The sequence below is a fragment of the Entelurus aequoreus genome, linkage group LG28 (genome assembly GCF_033978785.1).
Source record: "Entelurus aequoreus isolate RoL-2023_Sb linkage group LG28, RoL_Eaeq_v1.1, whole genome shotgun sequence".
NCBI classification, from domain to species: domain Eukaryota; kingdom Metazoa; phylum Chordata; class Actinopteri; order Syngnathiformes; family Syngnathidae; genus Entelurus; species Entelurus aequoreus.
Genome location: NC_084758.1, coordinates 25,200,937 through 25,226,012, shown reverse-complemented (window position 1 = coordinate 25,226,012; position 25,076 = coordinate 25,200,937). Strand labels below are relative to the sequence as shown.

Here is a 25,076-nt window from a genome sequence, read left to right as displayed (position 1 = left end):
AATTTTTTAGAAAATAACTTTTTTTTAAACTTGAATGTTCTGAATGAGTTGAAATGGTTGGTGTTGGAATTTTTCCAAAACAGTCGTGAAATGTTGAAGTAGTAACATTTTTAATTTGATTGATTGAAACTTTTATTAGTGGATTGCACAGTACAGTACATATTCCGTACAATTGACCACTAAATGGTAACACCCGAATAGGTTTTTCAACTTGTTTAAGTCGGGGTTCACGTTAATCATTTCATGGTAAATTGATAAATGGTATTACGGAATTCCTGGAATTTCGGAAAAACCGGGAATTTTTCCAGTTCAAAAAACAACTTTGTTTTCTGGTCCTGATTAAGAGGAATGTTTTGACGGTAGAACGGTTGAAGTGGGTTGAAAAATGTGGAAGGAGTAGTCGACAGAAAAAAGGGTGGAAATAGGATTCTTCGAATTCCTGGAATTTTTTTGAACTTGATAGTTTGAATTTTCAGGATGAGTAGAATATGTTGAAGGTGGAATGGTTTGAATTGGTTGAAAAATGTGGAATTTTGAAAAATGGCTAATTCATATTGAATTAAGTTAAAGTTAAAGTACCAATGATTGTCACACACACATTCTCTGCATTTGACCCATCACCCTTGATCACCCCCAGGGAGGTGAGGGGAGCAGTGGGCAGCAGCGGTGGCCGCGCCCGGGAATCATTTTGGGTGATTTAACCCCCAATTCCAACCCTTGATGCTGAGTGCCAAGCAGGGAGGTAATGGGTCCCATTTTTGATAGTCTTTTGTATGACTGGGAAAAATGTCCCAGAAAAACCTGGAATTCTGGGAAATCTGGGAATTTTTGGAATTTTTCAAGGGATTCCTGAATAGGCTGAACAGTTTGAAGTTGGAACGGTTTGAATCGGGTGAAAAACGTGGAAGGTAGAGAGCGTTAAAATCTGGAGAAGAAGTTGAAGTTGAATAATAAATGGATGAATTTTGGTGTAGAAAACCATATGTGTGAAGCATTCACACAATAAAGTCTGATTGTTGTGAGAGTAACAAGGATAACATTGACATTTTATGAGAATAAATCCGAATTTTATGAAAATAAGTCAGACTATTACCAGGATAAAATCTGAAGTGTATGAGAAGTAATCATAGTATTACTAAGACAATCGTACAATTCTAAGAATAAGTTACTAAAGTATACAATGAAGTCAACATTTTATAAACATAAGTCCTAATAATACAAGGACTAAGTCAGACTTTTGAAAATAAGTTGCCATTTTTCAATGAAGAAATCGCAATATATAAGGCTATGTTGTAATTATACGAGGATAACGTCAACATTTTATGAGAATAATTCTGAATAATTTTTGGAGAATAAGTAATAATATCGCAAGGACAAAATAGGAATTTCATATGAACAAGTTGTAACTTTATGAGTCGGAATTTTATGAGAATACGTTGTAATATTATGACGACGAAGTCGGAAATGTACTTATAATTTAGTGAAGATGAAATTTGAATTTTATAAGAATATTAGGAGGACAACGTTGGAATTTTATGGAGAGAAAAAAATGATGAAAGTAGTCTGACTTTTATGACAATAGGTTGGGGGTCAGCAACCTGTGGCTCTTTAGTGCCGCCTTAGTGGCTCCCTGGAGCATTTTTTTTTAAATATTGAAAATGGAAAAAGATGGTGGGAAATAATTTTTTTGTTTCAATATGTTTTTTGTTTGAGGACCAACATGACACAAACCTTCCCAATTGTTAGAAAGCTCACTGTTTAATATGTTTGTGTGTATGCTTCACTGATGACACTATTTGGTGAACATCGTTTTATCGTACTAATTTCGGCAGTTCTTGAACTCACCATAGTGTGGACTGTGACGCAACAGTTTGATTACATGTAAAATCTTCCACTCCTTCTTTGTCTCAGTTTGTCCACCAAAAGTTTTATACTGTGCGTGAATGCACAAAGGTGCGGTTTGTCGATGTTATTGACTTGTTGGAGTGCTAATCAGGCATATTTGGTCAGTGCATGACTGCAAGCTAAGCAATTCTAACATGCTATTTAGGCTAGCTGTATGTACTTATTGCATCATTATGCCTCATTTGTAGGTATATTTGAGCTCATTTAAAGGCCTACTGAAAGCCACTACTACCGACCACGCAGTCTGATAGTTTATATATCAATGATGAAATCTTAACATTGCAACACATGCCAATACGGCCGGGTTAACTTATAAAGTGCAATTTTAAATTTCCCGGGAAACTTCCGGTTGAAAACGTCTAGGTATGGTGACGTTTGCGCGTGACACCAATGGTTGAAGCGGAAGTATTCGGACACATTGTATGCCAATACAAACAGCTCTGTTTTCATCGCAAAATTCCACAGTATTCTGGACATCTGTGTTGGTGAATCTTTTGCAATTTGTTTAATGAACAATGAAGACTGCAATGAAGAAAGCTGTAGGTGGGATCGGTGTATTAGCGGCTGGCTGCAGCAACACAACTAGGAGGACTTTGAGTTGGATAGCAGGCGCGCTATCCGATGCTAGCCGCCGACCGCATCGATGATCGGGTGAAGTCCTTTGTCACGCCGTCGATCGCTGGAACGCAGGTGAGCATGGGTGTTGATGAGCAGATGAGGGCTGGCTGGCTTAGGTGGATAGCTAATTTTTTTAGCATAGCTCTGTCGAGGTCCCGTAGCCAAGTTAGCTTCAATGGCGTCGTTAGGAAGAGCATTGCTAGGCTTCGCCAGGTTGGACAGCATTAACCGTGTGGTTACAGGTCCAGTGTTTAATAGTATTGTTGATCTTCTGTCCATCCTTCCAGTCAGGGGCTTATTTCTTTTGTTTCTATCTGCATTTAAGCACGATGCTATCACATTAGCTCCGTAAAGTGCTTCGCCGATGTATTGTCGTGGAGATAAAAGTGACAGTGAATGTCCATTTCGCGTTCTCGACTCTCATTTTCAAGAGGATATAGTATCCGAGGTGGTTTAAAATACAAATCCGTGATCCACAATAGAAAAAGGAGAAAGTGTGGAATCCAATTTGCCCTTGTACCTAAGTTACGGTCAGAGCGAAAAAAGATACGTCCGGCACAGCACGCTAGTCCTTCACTCTCACGTTCCTCATCCACAAACCTTTCATCCTCGCTCAAATTAATGGGGTAATCGTCGCTTTCTTGGTCAGAATCGCTCTCGCTGCTGGTGTAAACAATGGGGAAATGTGAGGAGCCCTTCAACCTGCGACGTCACGCTACTTCCAGTACAGGCAAGGTTTTTTTTTATCAGCGACCAAAAGTTGCAAACTTTATCGTCAATGTTCTCTACTAAATCCTTTCAGCAAAAATATGGCAATATCGTGAAATGATCAAGTATGACACATAGAATGGATCTGCTATCCCCGTTTAAATAAGAATATTTCATTTCAGTAGGCCTTTAATATCCTTTACTTGTATCCCCTTTGTATATAATTTAGTTTTGCATGTCTCAGGACACATTATCTGTATGTAATATTGGCTGCATTTCTGATAGTTGTTTGTGTACCATGTTGTTCCAGACCACAGCAAACATTACGTAGCTTGCCAAAGATTATACAAACCCCGTTTCCATATGAGTTGAGGAATTGTGTTAGATGTAAATATAAACGGAATACAATGATTTGCAAATCCTTTTCAACCCATATTTAATTGAATGCACTACAAAGACAAGATATTTGATGTTCAAACTCATAAACTTAATTTTTTTTTGCAAATAATAATTAACTTTGAATTTCATGGCTGCAACACGTGCCAAAGTAGTTGGGAAAGAGCATGTTCACCACTGTGTTACATCACCTTTTCTTTTAACAACACTCAAACGATTGGGAACTGAGGAAACTAATTGTTGGAACTTTGAAAGTGGAATTCTTTCCCATTCTTGTTTTATGTAGAGCTTCATTCGTTCAACAGTCCGGGGTCTCCGCTGTCGTATTTTACGCTTCATAATGCGCCACACATGTTCGATGGGAGACAGGTCTGGACTGCAGGCGGGCCAGGAAAGTACCCGCACTCTTTTTTTACGAAGCCACGCTGTTGTAACACATGCTGAATGTGGCTTGACATTGTCTTGCTGAAATAAGCAGGGGCGTCCATGAAAAAGACGGCGCTTAGATGGCAGCATATGTTGTTCCAAAACCTGTATGTACCTTTCAGCATTAATGGTGCCTTCACAGATGTGTAAGTTACCCATGCCTTGGGCACTATTACAACCGCATACCATCACAGATGCTGGCTTTTGAACTTTGCGTCGATAACAGTCTGGATGGTTCGCTTCCCCTTTGGTCCGGATGACACGATGTCGAATATTTCCAAAAACAATTTGAAATGTGGACTCGTCAGACCACAGAACACTTTTCCACTTTGCATGAGTCCATCTTAGATGATCTCGGACCCAGAGAAGCCGGCGGCGTTTCTGGGTGTTGTTGATAAATGGCTTTCGCTTTGCATAGTAGATCTTTAACTTGCACTTACAGATGTAGCGACCAACTGTATTTAGTGACAGTGGTTTTCTGAAGTGTTCATGAGCCCATGTGGTGATATCCTTTAGAGATTGATGTCGGTTTTTGATATAGTGCCGTCTGAGGGATCGAAGGTCACGGTCATTCAATGTTGGTTTCCGGCCATGCCGCTTACGAGGCTTGATTTCTCCAGATTCTCTGAACCTTTTGATGATATTACGGACCGTAGATGTTGAAATCCCTAAATTTCTTGCAATTGCACTTTGAGAAACGTTGTTCTTAAACTGTTTGACTAGTTGCTCACGCAGTTGTGGACAAAGGGGTGTACCTCGCCCCATCCTTTCTTGTGAAAGACTGAACATTTTTTGGGAAGCTGTTTTTATACCCAATCATGGCACCCACCTTTTCCTAATTAGCCTGCACACCTGTGGGATGTTCCAAATAAGTGTTTGATGAGCATTCCTCAACTTTATCAGTATTTATTGCCACCTTTCCCAACTTCTTTGTCACGTGTTGCTGGCATCAAATTCTAAAGTTAATGATTATTTGCAAAAAAAAAAATGTTTATCAGTTTGAACATCAAATATGTTGTCTTTGTAGCATATGCCACTGAATATGGGTTGAAAATGATTTGCAAATCATTGTATTCCGTTTATATTTACATCTAACACAATTTCCCAACTCATATGGAAACGGGGTTTGTAATAAATCTATTAAAAGAAGACAGCCTGCTGTTTCCTTTAACTTGGACACACACGTCTATACCTTTGGCCATTAAATGCCAGTCATTTCCAGGAATTATCTCACCTTCTGAGTAGCCTCTGATTGACTAATGGTTTCCAATGTTGTAAAAATGTGTAGAATAAATATTAAATTTCAACATTTCTGTCAACAAAGATTGAGCCCGCGACACAGTCATTTTGATAGTAGGCTATTATAGCTACTATAGACACGTACAACATGTGTTGCCTTAATTACAACACTTATATACAGCTTTTCATTTTTTGCGGCTCCAGACGGATACGTTTTTTGTCATTTTGCTCCAATGTGGCTCTTTCAACGTGTTTGGGTTGCCCACTCCTGCAATAGGTTGTAATATCACATGGATGGATTTTATGAGAACCAATCATTGTGTTGCTGAAGTTGTCATAAGAATATTTACATTTAGACGAAAGGTAATTTTGCGACACTGCAAAGGTAATTTTGCATGGATACAGTGGTAAAGGTTTGTGACAATTCAGTTAAAAACGAACGACCAAAGTTTCAATTGTCTGAGTGTTTTCTGTTATATTCACATTTCCTATTATTCTGAACACATCTTCTCTGACGGTGTCAATCGCAATCAATATTTGTACATAAATACATGCGTCAAAGCATCACTCTGACAAGCAGTGGATGGTAAAAACAACTCATTTCACTTTGCCTCAGTAGCTTAACCGGGGATGACTTCGACTTCCAATATAAAAACTTGGAGCGTGCTGAAGGTCGACATGAGACGTGGTTGTGCTGGCACAGCTATGATGACTATTTTGACGACTCGTTTGGAATTGTCTCTAACGATGACCACCATGCAGAGGTGAGTATGGGCCTGCTGAGAAGAACTGTTTGATATATTCAATAAAATACAGTCGGGATCAAAAGTTTACATCCACTTGTAAAGAACATAATGTCATGGCTGTCTTGAGTTTCCAGAAATTTCTACTACTCTTATTTTTTTGTGATAGAGTGATTGGAGCACATACTTGCTGGTCACAAAAAACATTCATGAAGTTTGGTTCTTTTATGAATTTATTTTATGACATCACATGGACTAAGATAAGACCTTCTGGAGGAAAGTTCTGTGGTCAGGTGAAACAAAAATTGAGCTGTTTGGCCACAATACCCAGCAATATGTTTGGAGGAGAAAAGGTGAGGGCTTTAATCCCAGGAAACCCATTCCTACCGTCAAGCATGGTGCTGCCAATAGAACTGGTGCTTTAAAGGCCTACTGAAATGAATTTTTTTTATTTAAACGGGGATAGCAGATCCATACTATGTGTCATACTTGATCATTTCGCGATATTGCCATATTTTTGCTGAAAGGATATAGTAAAGAATAACGACGATAAATTTCGCAACTTTTGGTCGCTGATTAAAAAAAGCCTTGCCTATACCGGAAGTAGCGTGACGTCACAGGAGGAAGAATTCCTCACAATTCCCCGTTGTTTACAATGGAGCAAGAGAGATTTGGACCGAGAAAGCGACGATTACCCCATTAATTTGAGCGAGGATGAAAGATTTGTGGATGAGGAACGTTAGAGTGAAGAACTAGAGAGGCAGTGCAGGGTGTATCTTTTTTCGCTCTGACCGTAACTTAGGTACAAGCTGGCTCATTGGATTCCACACACTCTCCTTTTTCTATTGTGGATCACGGATTTGTATTTTAAACCACCTCGGATACTATATCCTCTTGAAAATGAGAGTCGAGAAAGCGAAATGGACATTCACAGTGACTTTTATCTCCACGACAATACATCAGCGAAGCTCTTTTGCTACTGAGCTAACGTGATAGCATCTGGCTAAAATGCAGATAGAAACAAAATAAATAAATCCCTGACTGGAAGGATGGACAGAAGATCAACTATACTATTAAACCATGGACATGTAACTACACGGTTAATAATTCTCAGCCTGGCAAAGCTTAACAATGCTGTTGCTAACGACGCTGAAGCTAAATTAGCAACTTAGCAACCGGACCTCACAGAGCTATGATAAAACATTAGCTATCCACCTACGCCAGCCAGCCCTCATCTGCTCATCAACACCCGTGCTCACCTGCGTTCCAGCGATCGACGGCGCGACGAAGGACTTCACCCGATCACAGATGTGGTTGGCGGCTAGCATCGGCTAGCGCGTCTGCTATCCAAGTAAGTCCTCCTTGTTGTGTTGCTACAGCCAGCCGCTAATACACCGATCCCACCTGCAACTTTCTTCTTTGCAGTCTTCATTGTTCATTAAACAAATTGCAAAAGATTCACCAACACAGATGTCCAGAATACTGTGGAATTGTTCGATGAAAACAGAGCTTTTTTGTATGGTGACACATTGGGTACGAATACTTCCGTTGCCGTCGTGACGTCACGCGCATACGCATCGTACATAGACGTTTCCAACCGGAAGTTTAGTGGGAAATTTAAAATTGCACTTTATAAGTTAACCCGGCCGTATTGGCATGTGTTGCAATGTTAAGATTTCATCATTGATATATAAACTATCAGACTGCGTGGTCGGTAGTAGTGGGTTTCAGTAGGCCTTTAAATGGGACAATGAAAAAGGAGGATTACCTCCAAATTTTTTACGACAACCTAAAATCATCAGCTCGGAGGTTGGGTCTTGGGCACAGTTGGGTGTTCCAACAGGACAATGACCCCAAACACACATCAAAAGTGGTAAAGCAATGGCTAAATCAGGCTACAATTAAGGTTTTAGAATGGCCTTCCCAAAGTCCTGACATGTGGACAATGCTGAAGAAACAAGTCCATGTCAGAAAACCAACAAATTTAGCTGAATTGCACCAATTTTGTCAAGAAGAGTGGTCAAAAATTCAACCAGAAGCTTGTGGATGGCTACCAAAAGCGCCTTATTGCAGTGAAACTTGCCAAGGGACATGTAAGCAAATATTAACATTGCTGTATGTATACTTTTGACCCCGCAGATTTGGTCACATTTTCAGTAGACTCATAATAAATTCATAAAAAACAAAAAACTTCATGAATGTTTTTTGTGACCAACAAGTATGTGCTCCAATCACTCTATCACAAAAAAATAAGAGTTGTAGAAATGATTGGAAACTCAAGACAGCCATGACATTATGTTCTTTACAAGTGGATGTCAACTTTTGACCGACCCAGTATTACAGTCCAGTTATTCATCCGATATTTGCATGTTTTGTTTGTGTCTAGGCAAACTTTATTTCTCACATGAAAACCTCGCCTGGTAAAGACTACAACATTACAATCTACATCTCCTGGTCCCCCTGTTCTGACTGCTCAGAGCAGCTGGTGCAGTTCCTTCAGCAAAATTCAAACATTAAGCTTTTCATCTACACGTCACGCCTCTACAACATACATGATAAGAAAAACCAAGCTGGCCTGCGATCACTGAGAGATGCTGGGGTGGAGATCGAAGTCATGTATAGGAACGGTATGCAACGTATTAGCAGCTGAAATACTTAAAATTGTGCTTTCTGACCGGGGGTCTGTACTACAAATCACGTTGAAGTTATCCAGGATCTCTTCTTTGTTGTCCGGCTTAACCGAGCCAAACGCTGAAGATGTAGTCCAGGGGTGTCAAAGGTATCGCGAACAGGTTTCCTCCGGCCCACGAGATGAGTTTGCTAAGTAAAAATGAGCTGAAATTTTTGAATGAAAGAAACTGCTGTGTCTATATGTGTCCACTGGATGTCGCCAGAGCCATTATTTGTTTCCCCTACGACATGCATGACTTCAGAGGGGGCGGAGCTATGTTAGGATAGAGGCAACACTTCAGTGTTTGGACACTACCTACTTACGCTGCTTATTAGTGATAGTATACACATTGATCATCTGTGCATTTCGTCTTTGATTTATGACTGGGGACACATATTCTGAGCGCACATACAGTCGTGGTCAAAAGTTGACATACACTTGTAAAGAACATAATGTCATGGCTGTCTTGAGTTTCCAATCATTTCTACAACTCTTATTTTTTGTGATAGAGTGATTGGAGCACATACTTGTTGGTCACAAAAAACATTCATGAAGTTTGGTTCTTTTATGAATTTATTATGGGTCTACTGAAAATGTGACCAAATCTGCGGGGTCAAAAGTATACATACAGCAATGTTAATATTTGCTTACATGTCCCTTGGTAAGTTTCACTGCCATAAAACGTTTTTGGTAGCCATTCACAAGCTTCTGGTTGAATTTTTGACCACTCCTCTTGACAAAATTGGTGCAGTTCGGTTAAATGTGTTGGTTTTCTGACATGGACTTTTTTCTTCGGCATTGTCCACATGTTTAAGGCTGGACTTTGGGAAGGCCATTCTAAAACCTTAATTCTAGCCTGATTTAGCCATTCCTTTACCACTTTTGACGTGTGTTTGGGGTCATTGTCCTGTTGGAACACCCAACTGCGCCCGAGACCCAACCTCCGGGCTGATGATTTTAGGTTGTCCTGAAGAATTTGGAGGTAATCCTCCTTTTTCATTGTCCCATTTACTCTCTGTAAAGCACCAGTTCTATTGGCAGCAAAACAGGCCCAGAGCATAATACTACCACCACTATGCTTGGCGGTAGGATTGGTGTTCCTGGGATTAAAGGCCTCACCTTTTCCCCTTCAAACATATTGCTGGGTATTGTGGCCAAACAGCAAAATTTTTGTTTCATCTGACATCACATGGACAAAGATAAGACCTTCTGGAGGAAAGTTCTGTGGTCAGATGAAACAAAAGTATGTGCTCCATTCACCCTATCACAAAAAATAAGAGTTGTAGAAATGATTGGAAACTCGATCAAGACAGCCATGACATTATGTTCTTTACAAGTGTATGTCAACTTTTGACCACAACTGTGTGTACAGAATAAACCACATGATGTTAGTACATCAGTTGAGGGAAATGAGTAAATTACATTAATTTAATCTTCTGATTACAAATTAACACCACTTTAAAACTCTGCCAAACTCAATTCCACTTATTTGACTAATGAACATTATCACATCATTTATTCAGAACGTATAAATAAGAACTGATGAAGATAGAATACAATTAACTGCAAGATGTAAGTGTAAAAAAAACATTATGATTTGTACATTTTCAGAATGTGATTGGTCCTAATATTAAAGGCCTACTGAAATGACATTTTTTTATTCAAACGGGGATAGCAGATCCATTCTATGTGTCATACTTGATCATTTCGCGATATTGCCATATTTTTGCTGAAAGGATTTAGTAGAGAACATCGACGATAAAGTTCGCAACTTTTGGTCGCTGATAAAAAAAAGCCTTGCCTGTACCGGAAGTAGCGTGACGTCGCAGGTTGAAAGGCTCCTCACATTTTCCCATTGTTTACACCAGCAGCGAGAGAGATTCGGACCGAGAAAGCGACGATTACCCCATTAATTTGAGCGAGGATGAAAGATTCGTGGATGAGGAACGTGAGAGTGAAGGACTAGATTGCAGTGCAGGACGTATCTTTTTTCGCTCTGACCGTAACTTAGGTACAAGCTGTCTCATTGGATTCCACACTTTCTCCTTTTTCTATTGTGGATCACAGATTTGTATTTTAAACCACCTCGGATACTATATCCTCTTGAAAATGAGAGTCGAGAACGCGAAATGGACATTCACAGTGACTTTTATCTCCACGACAATACATCGGCGAAGCTCTTTAGCTACGGAGCTAACGTGATAGCATCGGGCTCAAATGCAGATAGAAACAAAAGAAATAAACCCCTGACTGGAAGGATAGACAGAAAATCGACAATACTATTAAACCATGGACATTTAAATACACGGTTAATGCTTTCCAGCCTGTCGAAGCTTAACAATGCTGTTGCTAACGACGCCATTGAAGCTAACTTAGCTACGGGACCTCGACAGAGCTATGCTAAAAACATCAGCTATCCACCTACGCCAGCCAGCCCTCATCTGCTCATCAACACCCGGAGGAAGTCAAGGTGAGGACAGCGGTGTGGCGGCGGGCGTTGTAGCTTTCGACGACAGCCCGGCCGCCATCGGAGTCGGCAAGAAACATATATTTCCCCAAAGTTACGTAAGTGACATGCACATAGCAATTATGTGGTGAAAACAGAGCTTTTTGTATTGAATCCAATGGGGTCCGAATACTACCGTTCACTCCGTGACGACACGCGCATACGTCATCATACCGAGACGTTTGCAACCGGAAGTTTCGCGGGACATTTAAAATGTCACTTTATAAGTTAACCCGGCCGTATTGGCATGTGTTGCAATGTTAAGATTTCATCATTGATATGTAAACTATCAGACTGTGTGGTCGGTAGTAGTGGCTTTCAGTAGGCCTTTAACCAAAAACACAATCTGAAGTTATTTTTATTTTAAGTTATCTTGCCATGATTTTACCAGTTTGGCCAGCTTGGAAGTAGATGTTCCTCCATGTGGCCCCTGAGCTAAAATGAGTTTGACACCCCTGATGTAGTCGCATGGGCGGTTGCACGACCTTGAATAATACCATGATTAGTCAAGGCAGGATTCCTAATCCCGTCATCTCTTAGCAGCAGATGACTAATTGTTTATTTCAAACATGAAGACTATGAAGATATACTTGCTAAAGGACACACGGGTGCAGCTGCTAAATGTGAACGCTGGCACAAATTCACATTTACTGCATCATTTACAAACAAATATCGTGTGGACTGACCTTTATTTTGATGGTGCACTTTTTAATTTTCGTTTTGATCTTTCATTAGCAGCTCAAGTGGTGCCAGGTGAACGCGTAGCGACTAAAAATGAAATGTAAAATTAATGCTGTCATACGAGTACGACGCTTTAGGTGTGTGTGTAGTAGTAATCATATGATTTTTTTTTTCATCACACGTTTGAATTTGGATTAATATTTTGGTACCGGTATCAAAATTATTTCGATACTTTTCGGTACTTTTCTAAATAAAGAAACCACAAAAAATTGCATTATTGTCTTCATTTTAACCAAAAATGTTAGGGTACATTAAACATATGTTTCTTATTGCAAGTTTGTCCTTAAATAAAATAGTGAACATCAGGGGTGTAACGGTACACAAAAATTTCGGTTTGGTACGTACCTCGGTTTAGAGGTCACGGTTCGGTTAATTTTTGGTACAGTAAGAAAACAACAAAATATAAATGTTTTGGTTATTTATTTACCAAATTTGTAAACAATGGCATAACATACATATATACACACAGGGTCCACTGCCAGGGTTAATGTGGTCAACATATTTAAAATAAAAACTAAATAAAATAAGGCCCAGAATGGTTTCTTAACAAAACTTTTCTACATATAAAGTGCTTTTTTTGATTGATAGATTGAGACTTTTATTAGTAGATTGCACAGTACAGTACATATTCCGTATAATTGACCACTAAATGGTAACACCCCAATAAGTTTTTCAACTTGTTTAAGTCGGGATCCACGTTAATCAACATTAAACTGCCTCAAGTTGTTGCTCAGATTAAATAAAATTACAAAACTTTTCTTCTACATATAAAAAGTGCAACATTAAACAGTTTCAAGTCAACTCAGCCTCAGATTAACTTATCTTCCCCCCCAGCCTGGCTAACTTGGCAGTAAGAGGTGGGAGCTGTTTGCTCGTCTTTATCTTTGTTGCAGCGATGTTCACTTGGGGGTGGTGCCGCTTCAAATGGGTTAGCATGTTTGACGTGTTGGCAGAAGCATGCCTTACCGCTGCTGAACAATGTCGGCAAACCTCCGTTCTCCATTGTTGTATCGCACCGAAGTGTTCCCAAACGGGAGATCTTAACGAGGCAGGAGGGTCTTTCAGCTCTGGCTTTTACATGTTGTCCTAGCCCGGTCGTTGCTAGCATGCCGTGTGTTGTGCCTCAGTGTGCATTGTTTACACAACGTGCGCCACGCTACTTAATATGTCCGTGTGGAAACTCGTTCGGTACACCTTCGAACCGAACCGGAACCCCCGTACCGAAACGGTTCGATACAAATACACGTACCGTTACACCCGTAGTGAACATACAAGACAACTTGTCTTTTATTAGTAAGTAAACAAACAAAGGCTCCTAATTAGTCTGCTGACATATGCAGTAACATATTGTGTCATTTATCATTCTATTATTTTGTCAACATTATTAAGGACAAGCGGTAGAAAAGGAATTATTAATCTACTTGTTCATTTACTGTTAATATCTGCTTACTTTCTCTTTTAACATGTTCTATCTACACTTCTGTTAAAATGTAATAATCACTTATTCTTCTGTTGTTAGATCAGGGGTCACCAACGCGGTGCCCGCGGGCACCAGGTAGCCCGTAAGGACAAGATGAGTAGCCCGCTGGCCTGTTCTAAAAATAGCTCAAATAGCAGCACTTACCAGTGAGCTGCCTCTATATTTTAAATTGTATTTATTTACTAGCAAGCTGGTCTCGCTTTGCCCGACATTTTTAATTCTAAGAGAGACAAAACTCAAATAGAATTTGAAAATCCAAGAAAATATTTTAAAGACTTGGTCTTCACTTGTTTAAATAAATTCATTATTTGTTTTACTTTGCTTCTTATAACTTTCAGAAAGACAATTTTAGAGAAAAAATACAACCCTAAAAATGATTTTAGGATTTTTAAACACATATACCTTTTTACCTTTTAAATTCCTTCCTCTTCTTTCCTATTTCTTCAAACTTATGATTAAAATTCAAAAAAATTCTGGCAAATCTAGAAAATCTGTAGAATCAAATTTAAATCTTATTTCAAAGTCTTTTGAATTTATTTTAAAATTTTTGTTCTGAAAAATCTAGAAGAAATAATGATGTGTCTTTGTTAGAAATATAGCTTGGTCCAATTTGTTATATATTCTAACAAAGTGCAGATCGGGTTTTAACCTATTTATAACATGTCATCAAAATTCTAAAATTAATCTTAATCAGGAAAAATGACTAATGTTCCATAAATTATTGTTTTAATTTTTTCAAAAAGATTCGAATTAGCTAGTTTTTCCTCTTCTTTTTTTCGGTTGAATTTTGAATTTTAAAGAGTCGAAATTGAAGATAAACTATGTTTCAAAATTGGCTATTTCTGGCAATTTATTTAAGTGTGTATCAAACTGGTAGCCCTTCGCATTAATCAGTACCCAAGAAGTAGCTCTTGGTTTCAAAAAGGTTGGTGACCCCTGTGTTAGATACTTTACATTAGTTTTGTATGATACCACACATTTGGGTATCGATCCGATACCAAGTTAAAATGTAATAATCACTTATTCTTCTGTTGTTAGATACTTTACATTAGTTTTGGATGATACCACAAATTTGGGTATCGATCCGATACCAAGTCGCTACAGGATCATACATTGGTTATATTCAAAGTTCTAATGTGTCCAGGGACATATTTCCTGATTTTATAAACATAATATACATTTTAAAAAAACGAAAGAAGATGCTGTGATGCCAAAAAAATATCGATGTAATAGCAGTATCGACTAGATACGCTACTGTACTTGATATCATTACAGTGGTTGTCAGGTGTAGATCCGCCCATGGCGTTTGTTTACATTGTGACGCCGGTGAGCTACGGCTTCCTATTCCTCGGCCTGCACCTGTTTTGGAATTGTGTCTATTATTCACAAATCTTATTTGAGACAAGCACACAAATGTTTTTTTTCTTATTTTAATGCCTATAACTGGTAAATAAACGCTAGCAAAAGTCAGCTAACAATGTAGCCAATGTGATTCGGACTATTCCGCCTATACAGTGCTCTAGAAAACCTCCAAAAACTTCATTCATCATTTCATATACACATTAAGTATATATGTAACGTAGTAACAGACAATAACATGTCATATTTACGTAATTTGCACATTTTAAGCATACGGCAGTGTATTACTTTCATAGACGCATCACAACGTTCGCTAATTCTTCCAACAACAACAACTACTCCTGATCATTTCAGACTTCATGGGAGCCAAAAAAAGACTACTTTGGGACAAATGAGGAACCAGAACCTTATATTTTTGAGCCTGAATATACGGAGGATGAAATACAAGTTTTAGAAGCTGTGTCCTCAACAGATGAAGCTTTAGTGAAACGCTAAGCATCGTGTAGCAGAATTGCCAAGTCAGTAATAAACATAATCAAACAACTTACTGTACAATGTCTGATCTCACTGGGATAAAGACTGATGGGATGTTTATATCTTCCCGTTTAGTTGAAGAATTAATCATTATCCTCCGGCAGATAACAAGAAAAAAGGTGCCGTAAGCAAGCGTTTTCCTGTCTTTCTCGCCATTCCCTGGTTTAAGTTGAACGTCAAAGTTGACCAAATTCTCAGTTTATGTCCACAACCTTCTAGTTTCCAGGTGAGAGGCATGATTTATAATCTAGAATGAGCTTTCACCAACTCAGAGGTGATGCAGCAGCTCACCGGCTCAGTATGTCAATAGCTGAACAAGCTACAGTAGCTAGCTCTCTTTGATCAATGCGCGGCTAATAATAGTCTGTCTGCGTTAGCGCTTATAATAACAATATCGCTAATACTAGGTTAATGTTTAGGTCACCACATGTAAATGGTGTATTGTTGCCGCATTTAGAAGTTTTTTGGAGGGCTTTAATAGCGGAATAGTGTACCGCCATGAGCTGTATTGCTAGCCACCTCGAACGTGCCGCACTTCACGAGTTACAATGCATGAAAAAAAGAAAAGCTATGTGTTGTCTAACATAAGGGTTGTGAAAGTGAAAAGTGAGGCAGCGTGGTAGGACTGCGTGTTGCGACCAAATCCTCAATCTGATCCTGGATAGGCACAAATCCTTATCCGTAGTACAGGCCCAGGCTGAGGCCAAAACTACTAATCATTTAATATTTATGTCGTTTGTTGTCATTTTCCATAGAGTTTGAATACTGCTGGGAACACTTTGTGAATCATCAGGGACTGGAGTTCCCGGGCTGGGACGACCTGGACAAAAACTGGTAAATACCTTGAATTTGGTCTTGGAATGTAAACCATAATCTTTCAGTAAAAAAAAATAAAAATATTTTGTTAAATGTGCCCCTCATTTTAATCATGTAAAAAAAACCAAGGTTTTACCCTTTAAAGGAAAAACACAACAAAACCATAGAAATTGCTTTAATCGTTACTGTTCTGCAGGTTTTTGTAGATAGAACAGAACGATCATTTTGCTTGTGGATATTCTCATTCAATCAGATCGTCGTATTCTCACGGCATTGAACCGATTGCAGCTGGACTGTTCAGTTTGTCTCAGAAGATATTTTGCTTCATCAGTTGATAATCACATACATACAAACCCCGTTTCCATTTGAGTTGGGAAATTATGTTAGATGTAAATATAAATGGAATACAATGATTTGCAAATAATTTTCAACCCATATTCAGTTGAATATGCTACAAAGACAACATATTTGATGTTCAAACTGATAAACATTTTTTTTTTGCAAATAATCATTAACTTTAGAATTTGATGCCAGCAACACGTGACAAAGAAGTTGGGAAAGGTGGCAATAAATACTGATAAAGTTGAGGAATGCTCATCAAACACTCATTTGGAACATCCCACAGGTGAACAGGCAAATTGGGAACAGGTGGGTGCCATGATTGGGTATAAAAGTAGATTCCATGAAATGCTCAGTCATTCACAAACAAGGATGGGGCGAGGGTCACCACTTTGTCAACAAATGCGTGAGCAAATTGTTGAACAGTTTAAGAAAAACCTTTCTCAACCAGCTATTGCAAGGAATTTAGGGATTTCACCATCTACGGTCCGTAATATCATCAAAGGGTTCAGAAAATCTGGAGAAATCACTGCACGTAAGCAGCTAAGCCCGTGACCTGCGATCCCTCAGGCTGTACTGCATCAACAAGCGACATCAGTGTGTAAAGGATATCACCACATGGGCTCAGGAACACTTCAGAAACCCACTGTCAGTAACTACAGTTGGTCGCTACATCTGTAAGTGCAAGTTAAAACTCTCCTATGCAAGGTGAAAAGCGTTTATCAACAACACCCAGAAACGCCGTCGGCTTCGCTGGGCCTGAGCTCATCTAAGATGGACTGATACAAAGTGGAAAAGTGTTCTGTGGTCTGACGAGTCCACATTTCAAATTGTTTTTGGAAACTGCGGACGTCGTGTCCTACGGACCAAAGAGGAAAAGAACCATCCGGATTGTTATAGGCGCAAAGTTGAAAAGCCAGCATCTGTGATGGTATGGGGGTGTATTAGTGCCCAAGACACGGGTAACTTACACATCTGTGAAGGCACCATTAATGCTGAAAGGTACATACAGGTTTTGGAGCAACATATGTTGCCATCCAAGCAACGTTACCATGGACGCCCCTGCTTATTTCAGCAAGACAATGCCAAGCCACGTGTTACATCAACGTGGCTTCATAGTAAAAGAGTGCGGGTACTAGACTGGCCTGCCTGTAGTCCAGACCTGTCTCCCATTGAAAATGTGTGGCGCATTATGAAGCCTAAAATACCACAACGGAGACCCCCGGACTGTTGAACAACTTAAGCTGTACATCAAGCAAGAATGGGAAAGAATTCCACCTGAGAAGCTTAAAAAATGTGTCTCCTCAGTTCCCAAATGTTTACTGAGTGTTGTTAAAAGGAAAGGCCATGTAACACAGTGGTGAACATGCCCTTTCCCAACTACTTTGGCACGTGTTGCAGCCATGAAATTCTAAGTTAATTATTATTTGCACAAAAAAAAAATAAAAATGTATGAGTTTGAACATCAAATATGTTGTCTTTGTAGTGCATTCAATTGAATATGGGTTGAAAAGGATTTGCAAATTATTGTATTCCGTTTATATTTACATCTAACACAATTTCCCAACTCATATGGAAACGGGGTTTGTATATAAACATATTTACAGCAGCCCCCGTGAACCCAAAAGGGACAAGCTGCAGAAAATGGATGGATGGATGGATATATATATATATATATATATATATATATACTGTATATATATATATGGTAACACTTTAGTATGGGGAACAATACTTACCATTAATTAGTTGCTTATTAACAGGTTATGGTTGGGGATGGGGTTGGGGTTAGGACTAACTAAGACTCTTAGTTAATGGCTTACTGGTTGTATAATAAGGCCATGCAGAATAAGGCATTAATAAGTACTTAAGGCAATAATAAGTACTTAATAATGACTAATTAAGAGTCAATATGTTACTAATTTGCATGTTAATAAGCAACTAATTAATGGTGAATATGTTCCCTATACTTAAGTGTTACCATATATATATATGTGTGTGTGAATATAAATGTATATATACAGTACAGGCCAAAGGTTTGGACACACTTTCTCATTCAATGCGTTTTCTTTATTTTCATGACTATTTACATTGTAGATTTTCACATCAAAACTATGAATGAACACATGTGGAGTTATGTACTTAACAAAAAAAGGTGAAATAACTGACAACATGTTTTATATTCTAGTTTCTTCAACATAGCCACCCTTTGCTCTTGATTACTTTCTCGCACACTCTTGGCATTCTCTCGATGAGCTTCAAGAGGTAGTCACCTGAAATGGTTTTCACTTCACAGGTGTGCCCTATCAGGGTTGATTAGTGGAATTTCTTGCTTTATCAATGGGGTTGGGACCATCGGTTATGTTGTGAATGAGAAGGTGTGTCTAAACTTTTGGCCTGTACTGTACATATATATATATATATATATATATATATATATATATATATAAGCAGATTATATATATATATATAAGCAGATTATATATATATATATATATATATATATATATATATATATATATATATATATATATATATATATATATATATATATATATATAATACCATATAATACCATATTTTCCGGACCATAGGGCGGATTATAAGGCGCACTGCCAATTAATGGTCTATTTTTGGATTATAGGGCACATGAAAGGAGTCATATTATTTTATTTCTAAATGTAAAAGACTTCCTTGTGGTCTACATAACATGTAATGGTGGTTCTTTGGTCAAAATGTTGCATAGATGATGTTTTACAGATCATCTTCAAGCCGCTTTCTGACAGTCGCTTCCGGATGCGCCGTTTTGTGGGCGGTCTTATTTACGTGGCTCACCTTTGACAGCTTCTTCTCCCCGTCATCTTTGTTTGAGTTTGAGTTTGAGTTTGAGTTTGAGTTTATTTCGAACATGCAAGCATACAACATGATACATCACAATTTCCAGTTTCTCTTTTCAACATGTTCGAAAAGGAGTAGGAAGAAGCAGAGCTTATTTAATCCTACCCCTTTTTGTTGCGATCGATCCATGGCCCTGAGAATTATTTTTCACAAAGTGCCTGACCAACAGAATTGAATTTGTAACATCTTTTTTTTCTCCACTTTTTTGGAAGGCTAGAGACGGCTGAACGTCTTCAAGAAATTTTGGAGGGAACAAACCAATGAACTTGGCAGATCGACAAAGAAAGAAGGACAAAAGGGCATCCAATATATGTAAATGTATATTAGGGTTGTACATCTCTTTGTAATAGACGATTCGACACACATCTTTCATACCATATTTCTTCAAAACAGAACCATTTGATCAGATTCGACGTAATGATTGCGCGATTCAGCTTTATGGTTCCATTGGTTGATGGATACATTCTTTTTTACAGCACAAAAGAAGAAATCTTGACTTCCTGTGCACAAGCTTTTCCTCATGTCAGACCTTGGCATCAAGATCTTTTGACCCAGCAGATTTGGTCACATTTTCAATAGACCCATAATAACTCATAAAATAACCAAACTTCATGAATGTTTTTTGTGACCAACAAGTATGTGCTCCAATCACTCTATCACAAAAAAATATGGTGCTTTACATAGAGTAAATGGGACAATGAAAAAGGAGGATTTCTTCCAAATACTTCAGGACAACTTAAAATCATCAACCCGGAGGTTGGGTCTTGGGCGCAGTTGGGTGTTCCAACAGGAGAATTTTGATTGATTGAAACTTTTATTAGTAGATTGCACAGTACAGTACATATTCCATACAATAGTGCAGGGGTCACCAACGCGGTGCCCGCGGGCGCCAGGTCGCCCGTAAGGACCAGATGAGTCGCCCGCGGGCCTGTTCTAAAAAAAAAAAAATTTATTTTTATTTTTATTTTTATTTTTTAAATTAAATCTACATAGAAAAAACACAAGATACACTTTCAATCAGTGCATCAACCCAAACAACCTCCCCCATGCACACTCATCCACACCCACTCACACAAAAGAGGTTATTTCTTTCTGCTACCAATATTCTGGTTCCCACAACATAGACAACACATCTGCAAGGGACACAGTTCCTGAAGCACACATGATTGTATAGGCTGCTGGTCCACTAACATTTTCATTAATTACTATTTTTTATGTAATTATTTTTATATTGTTTTACTTTCTTTTTTATCCAAGAAAATGTTTTTTATTTATTTATCTTATTTTATTTTATTTTTTTTAAAAAGGGCCTTATCTTCAACAGACCAGGTTGTCAATGAAATTAGATTTGTTTAAAGGGTTTTTTAAACCAGGGCCAGTCCAGATAATGTCCAAGTCGGACTCAGCAACACACACCTTCATTCATGTACACAGAAAAAAATTAGGGAACACAACAGATTGCATATAATTTATAAACAAAATTACATTTTCAAAATAAGCATTTATGTACAGTCCAGATTATGTCCAGGTCACTCAAATTAGGGAACACAACAACAGATATCATATAATCTATAAACATAATTATACTTTCAAAATAAGCCTTTGAGGACTTCTCATCTTTTTTTTAATGTTTTTTGGCATCATTATCGTTTTCAACCATGTAACTTTCTAAAGTTAGAAAATACTGAATAAATGTTTTAAAGAAAGTAATACTAAGTGAATATCTGTTTTTGGCCTTAAAAATAAACATTTTACCGAGTACTATAATTAAATTGACTAAATCATGATTGTCAATGAACTCTCCTAAAATAACAGAAACCACATTAAGCTTCATAAACAAACCAATCCTTAAACACATTTTTTCAACTTCCACCCAAAACAAAGACACAATATGACAATACCAAAACAAATGCAGGGTGGTATGTTAAAAAGGTTCATTTAGCCTACTAATGTGTATTTATAAATAGTTGATTTATATAGGCTAGTAAGGTAAAGTTTTGTACCTGACAAGTTTCGGCTATCTTGCTTCTGCAGCCTTCCTCAGAGGTGTCACGTGATGTTAGTGTGACATCACAGATGACGTCACACTAACATCACGTGACACCTCTGAGGAAGGCTGCAGAAGCAAGATAGCCGAAACTTGTCAGGTACAAAACTTTACCTTACTAGCCTATATAAATCAACTATTTATAAATGCAGGGTGGATTCAGGCTCCTGACAACAAAATCGGCAATCATCTGACTCTGTCATATTCCATAATTTTAACATTTTCCCTGTGGGTAAGAAGTTATGAATAATTTTAATTTGAAAATAACGATTTTGCACATAAATAGTGGTTTTATAGATTAGTTTGAATATGGCATCCCATGGCAACGGGCAGTCAAAAAAGTCCTCCCATTTTCCATTTGTGTTGTATGAGGCAGCCTTCAAAGATTTCTTTATTAAATAAAAATTATATATTTTTCTATTTATTTTAGTTCCTTTTTGCCAACTAGAATTTCTTATTAGAGGTTTACAAACTAATAATTTAGTAGTTCCATAATTTATTATTTGTTTCCATCTTTTCCCAATTACTCCAGTTAGTTGATCAAATGAAAAGCTTGAGCAAGCATCACCATACATAGCTCTAAATTCATCATACTTCATAATTTTACCATTCTCATTGATAATATCATTGACAAAAATGATTCCTCTTTCAAACATATTTTTCCAAATAAAGGCGTTCTATCTATTACAATATTAGAGTTCATCCATATTAACTGCTGCAAAATATCGTCTCTTTTTTCTGGCACATAAAATTGAAAACACCACTATGAGTGGATTGTTTCCTTTATGAACCCCGCCATGTTTCCCAGCAGACTCTCTGGGAGGGGATCACTTGTAAAAAAGGATACAATTTATTTTGATACAGTACATGTTTTTTGTCCAACAGGACATTTGTGTACCACTCAATGTTTAAATACATCTTTGGAACAATTGATGCTTTTAAAGACAGACACATAGCTTCAAGGTTGAGAAGTTTCAGGCCCCCATATTCATACTCTTTGTACAAAACCTTTCTTTTAATCTTTTCTGGTTTGCCGTTCTAGACAAAATCGAAGACCCTCCGCTCATAAATCTTAAAAAAGTTTTGTGATGGAGCTGGTAATGACAAAAACAAATAAATAAATTGAGGAATAATTAACGAGTTGGCAATAGACATTTTACCATACAAGGTTAGGGATTTCCCTTTCCATAATTGCATAATTTTGTCCAGCTTTCTTAGTCGATTATCATAATTTACTGAGCCTAGATCTTCCAGATTTTCTGGGACAACAACACCAAGTATGTTAACTGGTCCATCTGTCCACAAAACAGGCACTTTGCATTCCATTCGAAAGGACGTTCCCTTTAGATTTCCGATCCTTAACATTTTACATTTATCATAATTAAGCTTAAGGCCAGATTGCTGTGAAAATATGTCCAAAAGATTAAGAAGGTTCCGCAAACAATGAGGAAAAATCTTATCTTTGTGAATCAGCCTTTTCTGACATGAACTTCATCAAGAACAAACACAGAACACGCCTCACTGATGCACATCTGCAAGACTCACTCAGAGTTGCAATGTCAAGTTACACACCAGAGTACAACACACTAGTTAACAGCATGCAATGCCAGGCTTCCCACTAACTGACAAAGAAACAGATAACAGATTTGGTGTCCAGTTCAAAGTGTGACATGATTTAAAAATTTGAGAGTTGACTTTTGTATTTTACATGAGTTATTATTTGTACAAACATGGTGCAAAGTAATTCATGATTTGTTAAAAAATGTTAGTGGCTAGCTAGTTAAAATGGGATATTGTGATTTCACAAGACTGTCTTAGAAGTGATCATTTGAAAATGTTCAATTTGAAAAATGTGCACTTAGAGAAAATATAAAAATAAAGTGTTGCATATTGATATTTATCTGTTTCTATATATATTTATTGTGAGAAATCATTAAGATGATCAGTGTTTCCACAAAGATAAATATCATTAATTATTAATAATAACAGAGTTAAAGGTAAATTGAGCAAATTGGCTACGTCTGGCAATTTATTTAAGTGTGTATCTAACTGGTAGCCCTTCGCATTAATCAGTACCCAAGAAGTAGCCCTTGGTTTCAAAAAGGTTGGTGACCCCTGCAATAGTGCAATCTACTAATAGGTAACATCACCAGAATGATTGACAATTAGGAGGACCAATAGTCAACATGATCCACAACATCCTCTAGTATACCTTTAAGTCTTACACACACACAATATATATATATATATATATATATATATATATATATATATATATATATATATATATATATATATATATATATATATATATATATATATATATATATATATATATATATATATATATATATATATATATATATATATATATATATATATATATATATATATATATATATATATATATATATATATATATATACACACACTTGAAGAAAAATGGGCTGCATGGTCGAGTGGCCAAAAAGTACAATTTTGGTCTAATCACTCTAAATTACTTTGTTCCAGAAGTTTTGAGGTTTGTCTCTGTGCTGTTTGGCGTAATGTAAGCGGATACTTTGTGACATTTGCGCAGAAATAGCTTTCTTCTGGCGACTCGACCATGCAGCCCGTTTTTCTTCAAGGGCCTCCTTATTGTGCATCTTGAAACAGCCACACCACAATTTTTCAGAGAGTCCTGTATTACAGCTGAAGTTATTTGTGGATTTTTCTTTGCATCTCGAACAATTTTCCTGGCAGTTGTGGCTGAAATCTTTGCTGGTCTACCTGAATCCCTCATTTTCCACTTCTTAATCAGCGTTTGAACACTGCTGATTGGCATTCTCAATTCCTTGGATATCTTTTTATACCCCTTTCCTGATTTATGCAGTTCAATTACCTTTTCTCGCAGATCCTTTGACAATTCTTTTGCCTTCCCCATGACTCAGAATCTAGAAACATCGGTGCAGCACTGGATGAAAGATGCAATGGTCTGTCAGAAGCCCAGAAACTCACTGACCTTTTATACACACACATTAATTACTAACAAACATGTCACAGGTGAGGATTGGAACCTTGATTGGCCATTCAAACCTGTTTGTGTCATCTTTTGTGCATGTTATCAGATCAAAGTGACTGGGGTATGTAAACTTTTGATCAGGGTCATTTGGGTACTTTCTTTTGTCATTTTGATTTAACAAGAGTAAACACAGTTGTTTGCCAATAAATAGCTTCACACAACCATTAAGCATGAGTGGAAGAAAGGTTTTTGTGTTATCATTCATATTCTCTGAAGAATGGCCAAGAAATCATACATTCTCCCAGGGTATGTAGACTTATGAGCACAACTGAATATATATATATATATATATATATATATATATATATATATATATATATATATATATATATATATATATATATATATATATATATATATATATATATACACACACTACCGTTCAAAAGTTTGGGGTCACATTGAAATGTCCTTATTTTTGAAGGAAAAGCACTGTACTTTTCAATGAAGATAACTTTAAACTAGTCTTAACTTTAAAGAAATACACTCTATACATTGCTAATGTGGTAAATGACTATTCTAGCTGCAAATGTCTGGTTTTTGGTGCAATATCTACATAGGTGTATAGAGGCCCATTTTCCAGCAACTA

At 37.5% G+C, this 25,076-nt stretch overlaps 1 protein-coding gene across 1 annotated transcript in view; it reads left to right on the top strand.

The window, feature by feature from the left end:
• LOC133645063 (DNA dC->dU-editing enzyme APOBEC-3F-like) overlaps window positions 1–25,076 on the top strand; it is a 51,789-nt gene that overhangs the window by 7,371 nt on the left and 19,342 nt on the right. The window contains exons 3-5 of the mRNA XM_062039849.1: window positions 5,909–6,056; window positions 8,422–8,662; window positions 16,082–16,160. Coding sequence (XP_061895833.1) covers window positions 5,909–6,056; window positions 8,422–8,662; window positions 16,082–16,160 — 468 coding nt within the window. The remainder of the gene's footprint in view (window positions 1–5,908; window positions 6,057–8,421; window positions 8,663–16,081; window positions 16,161–25,076) is intronic.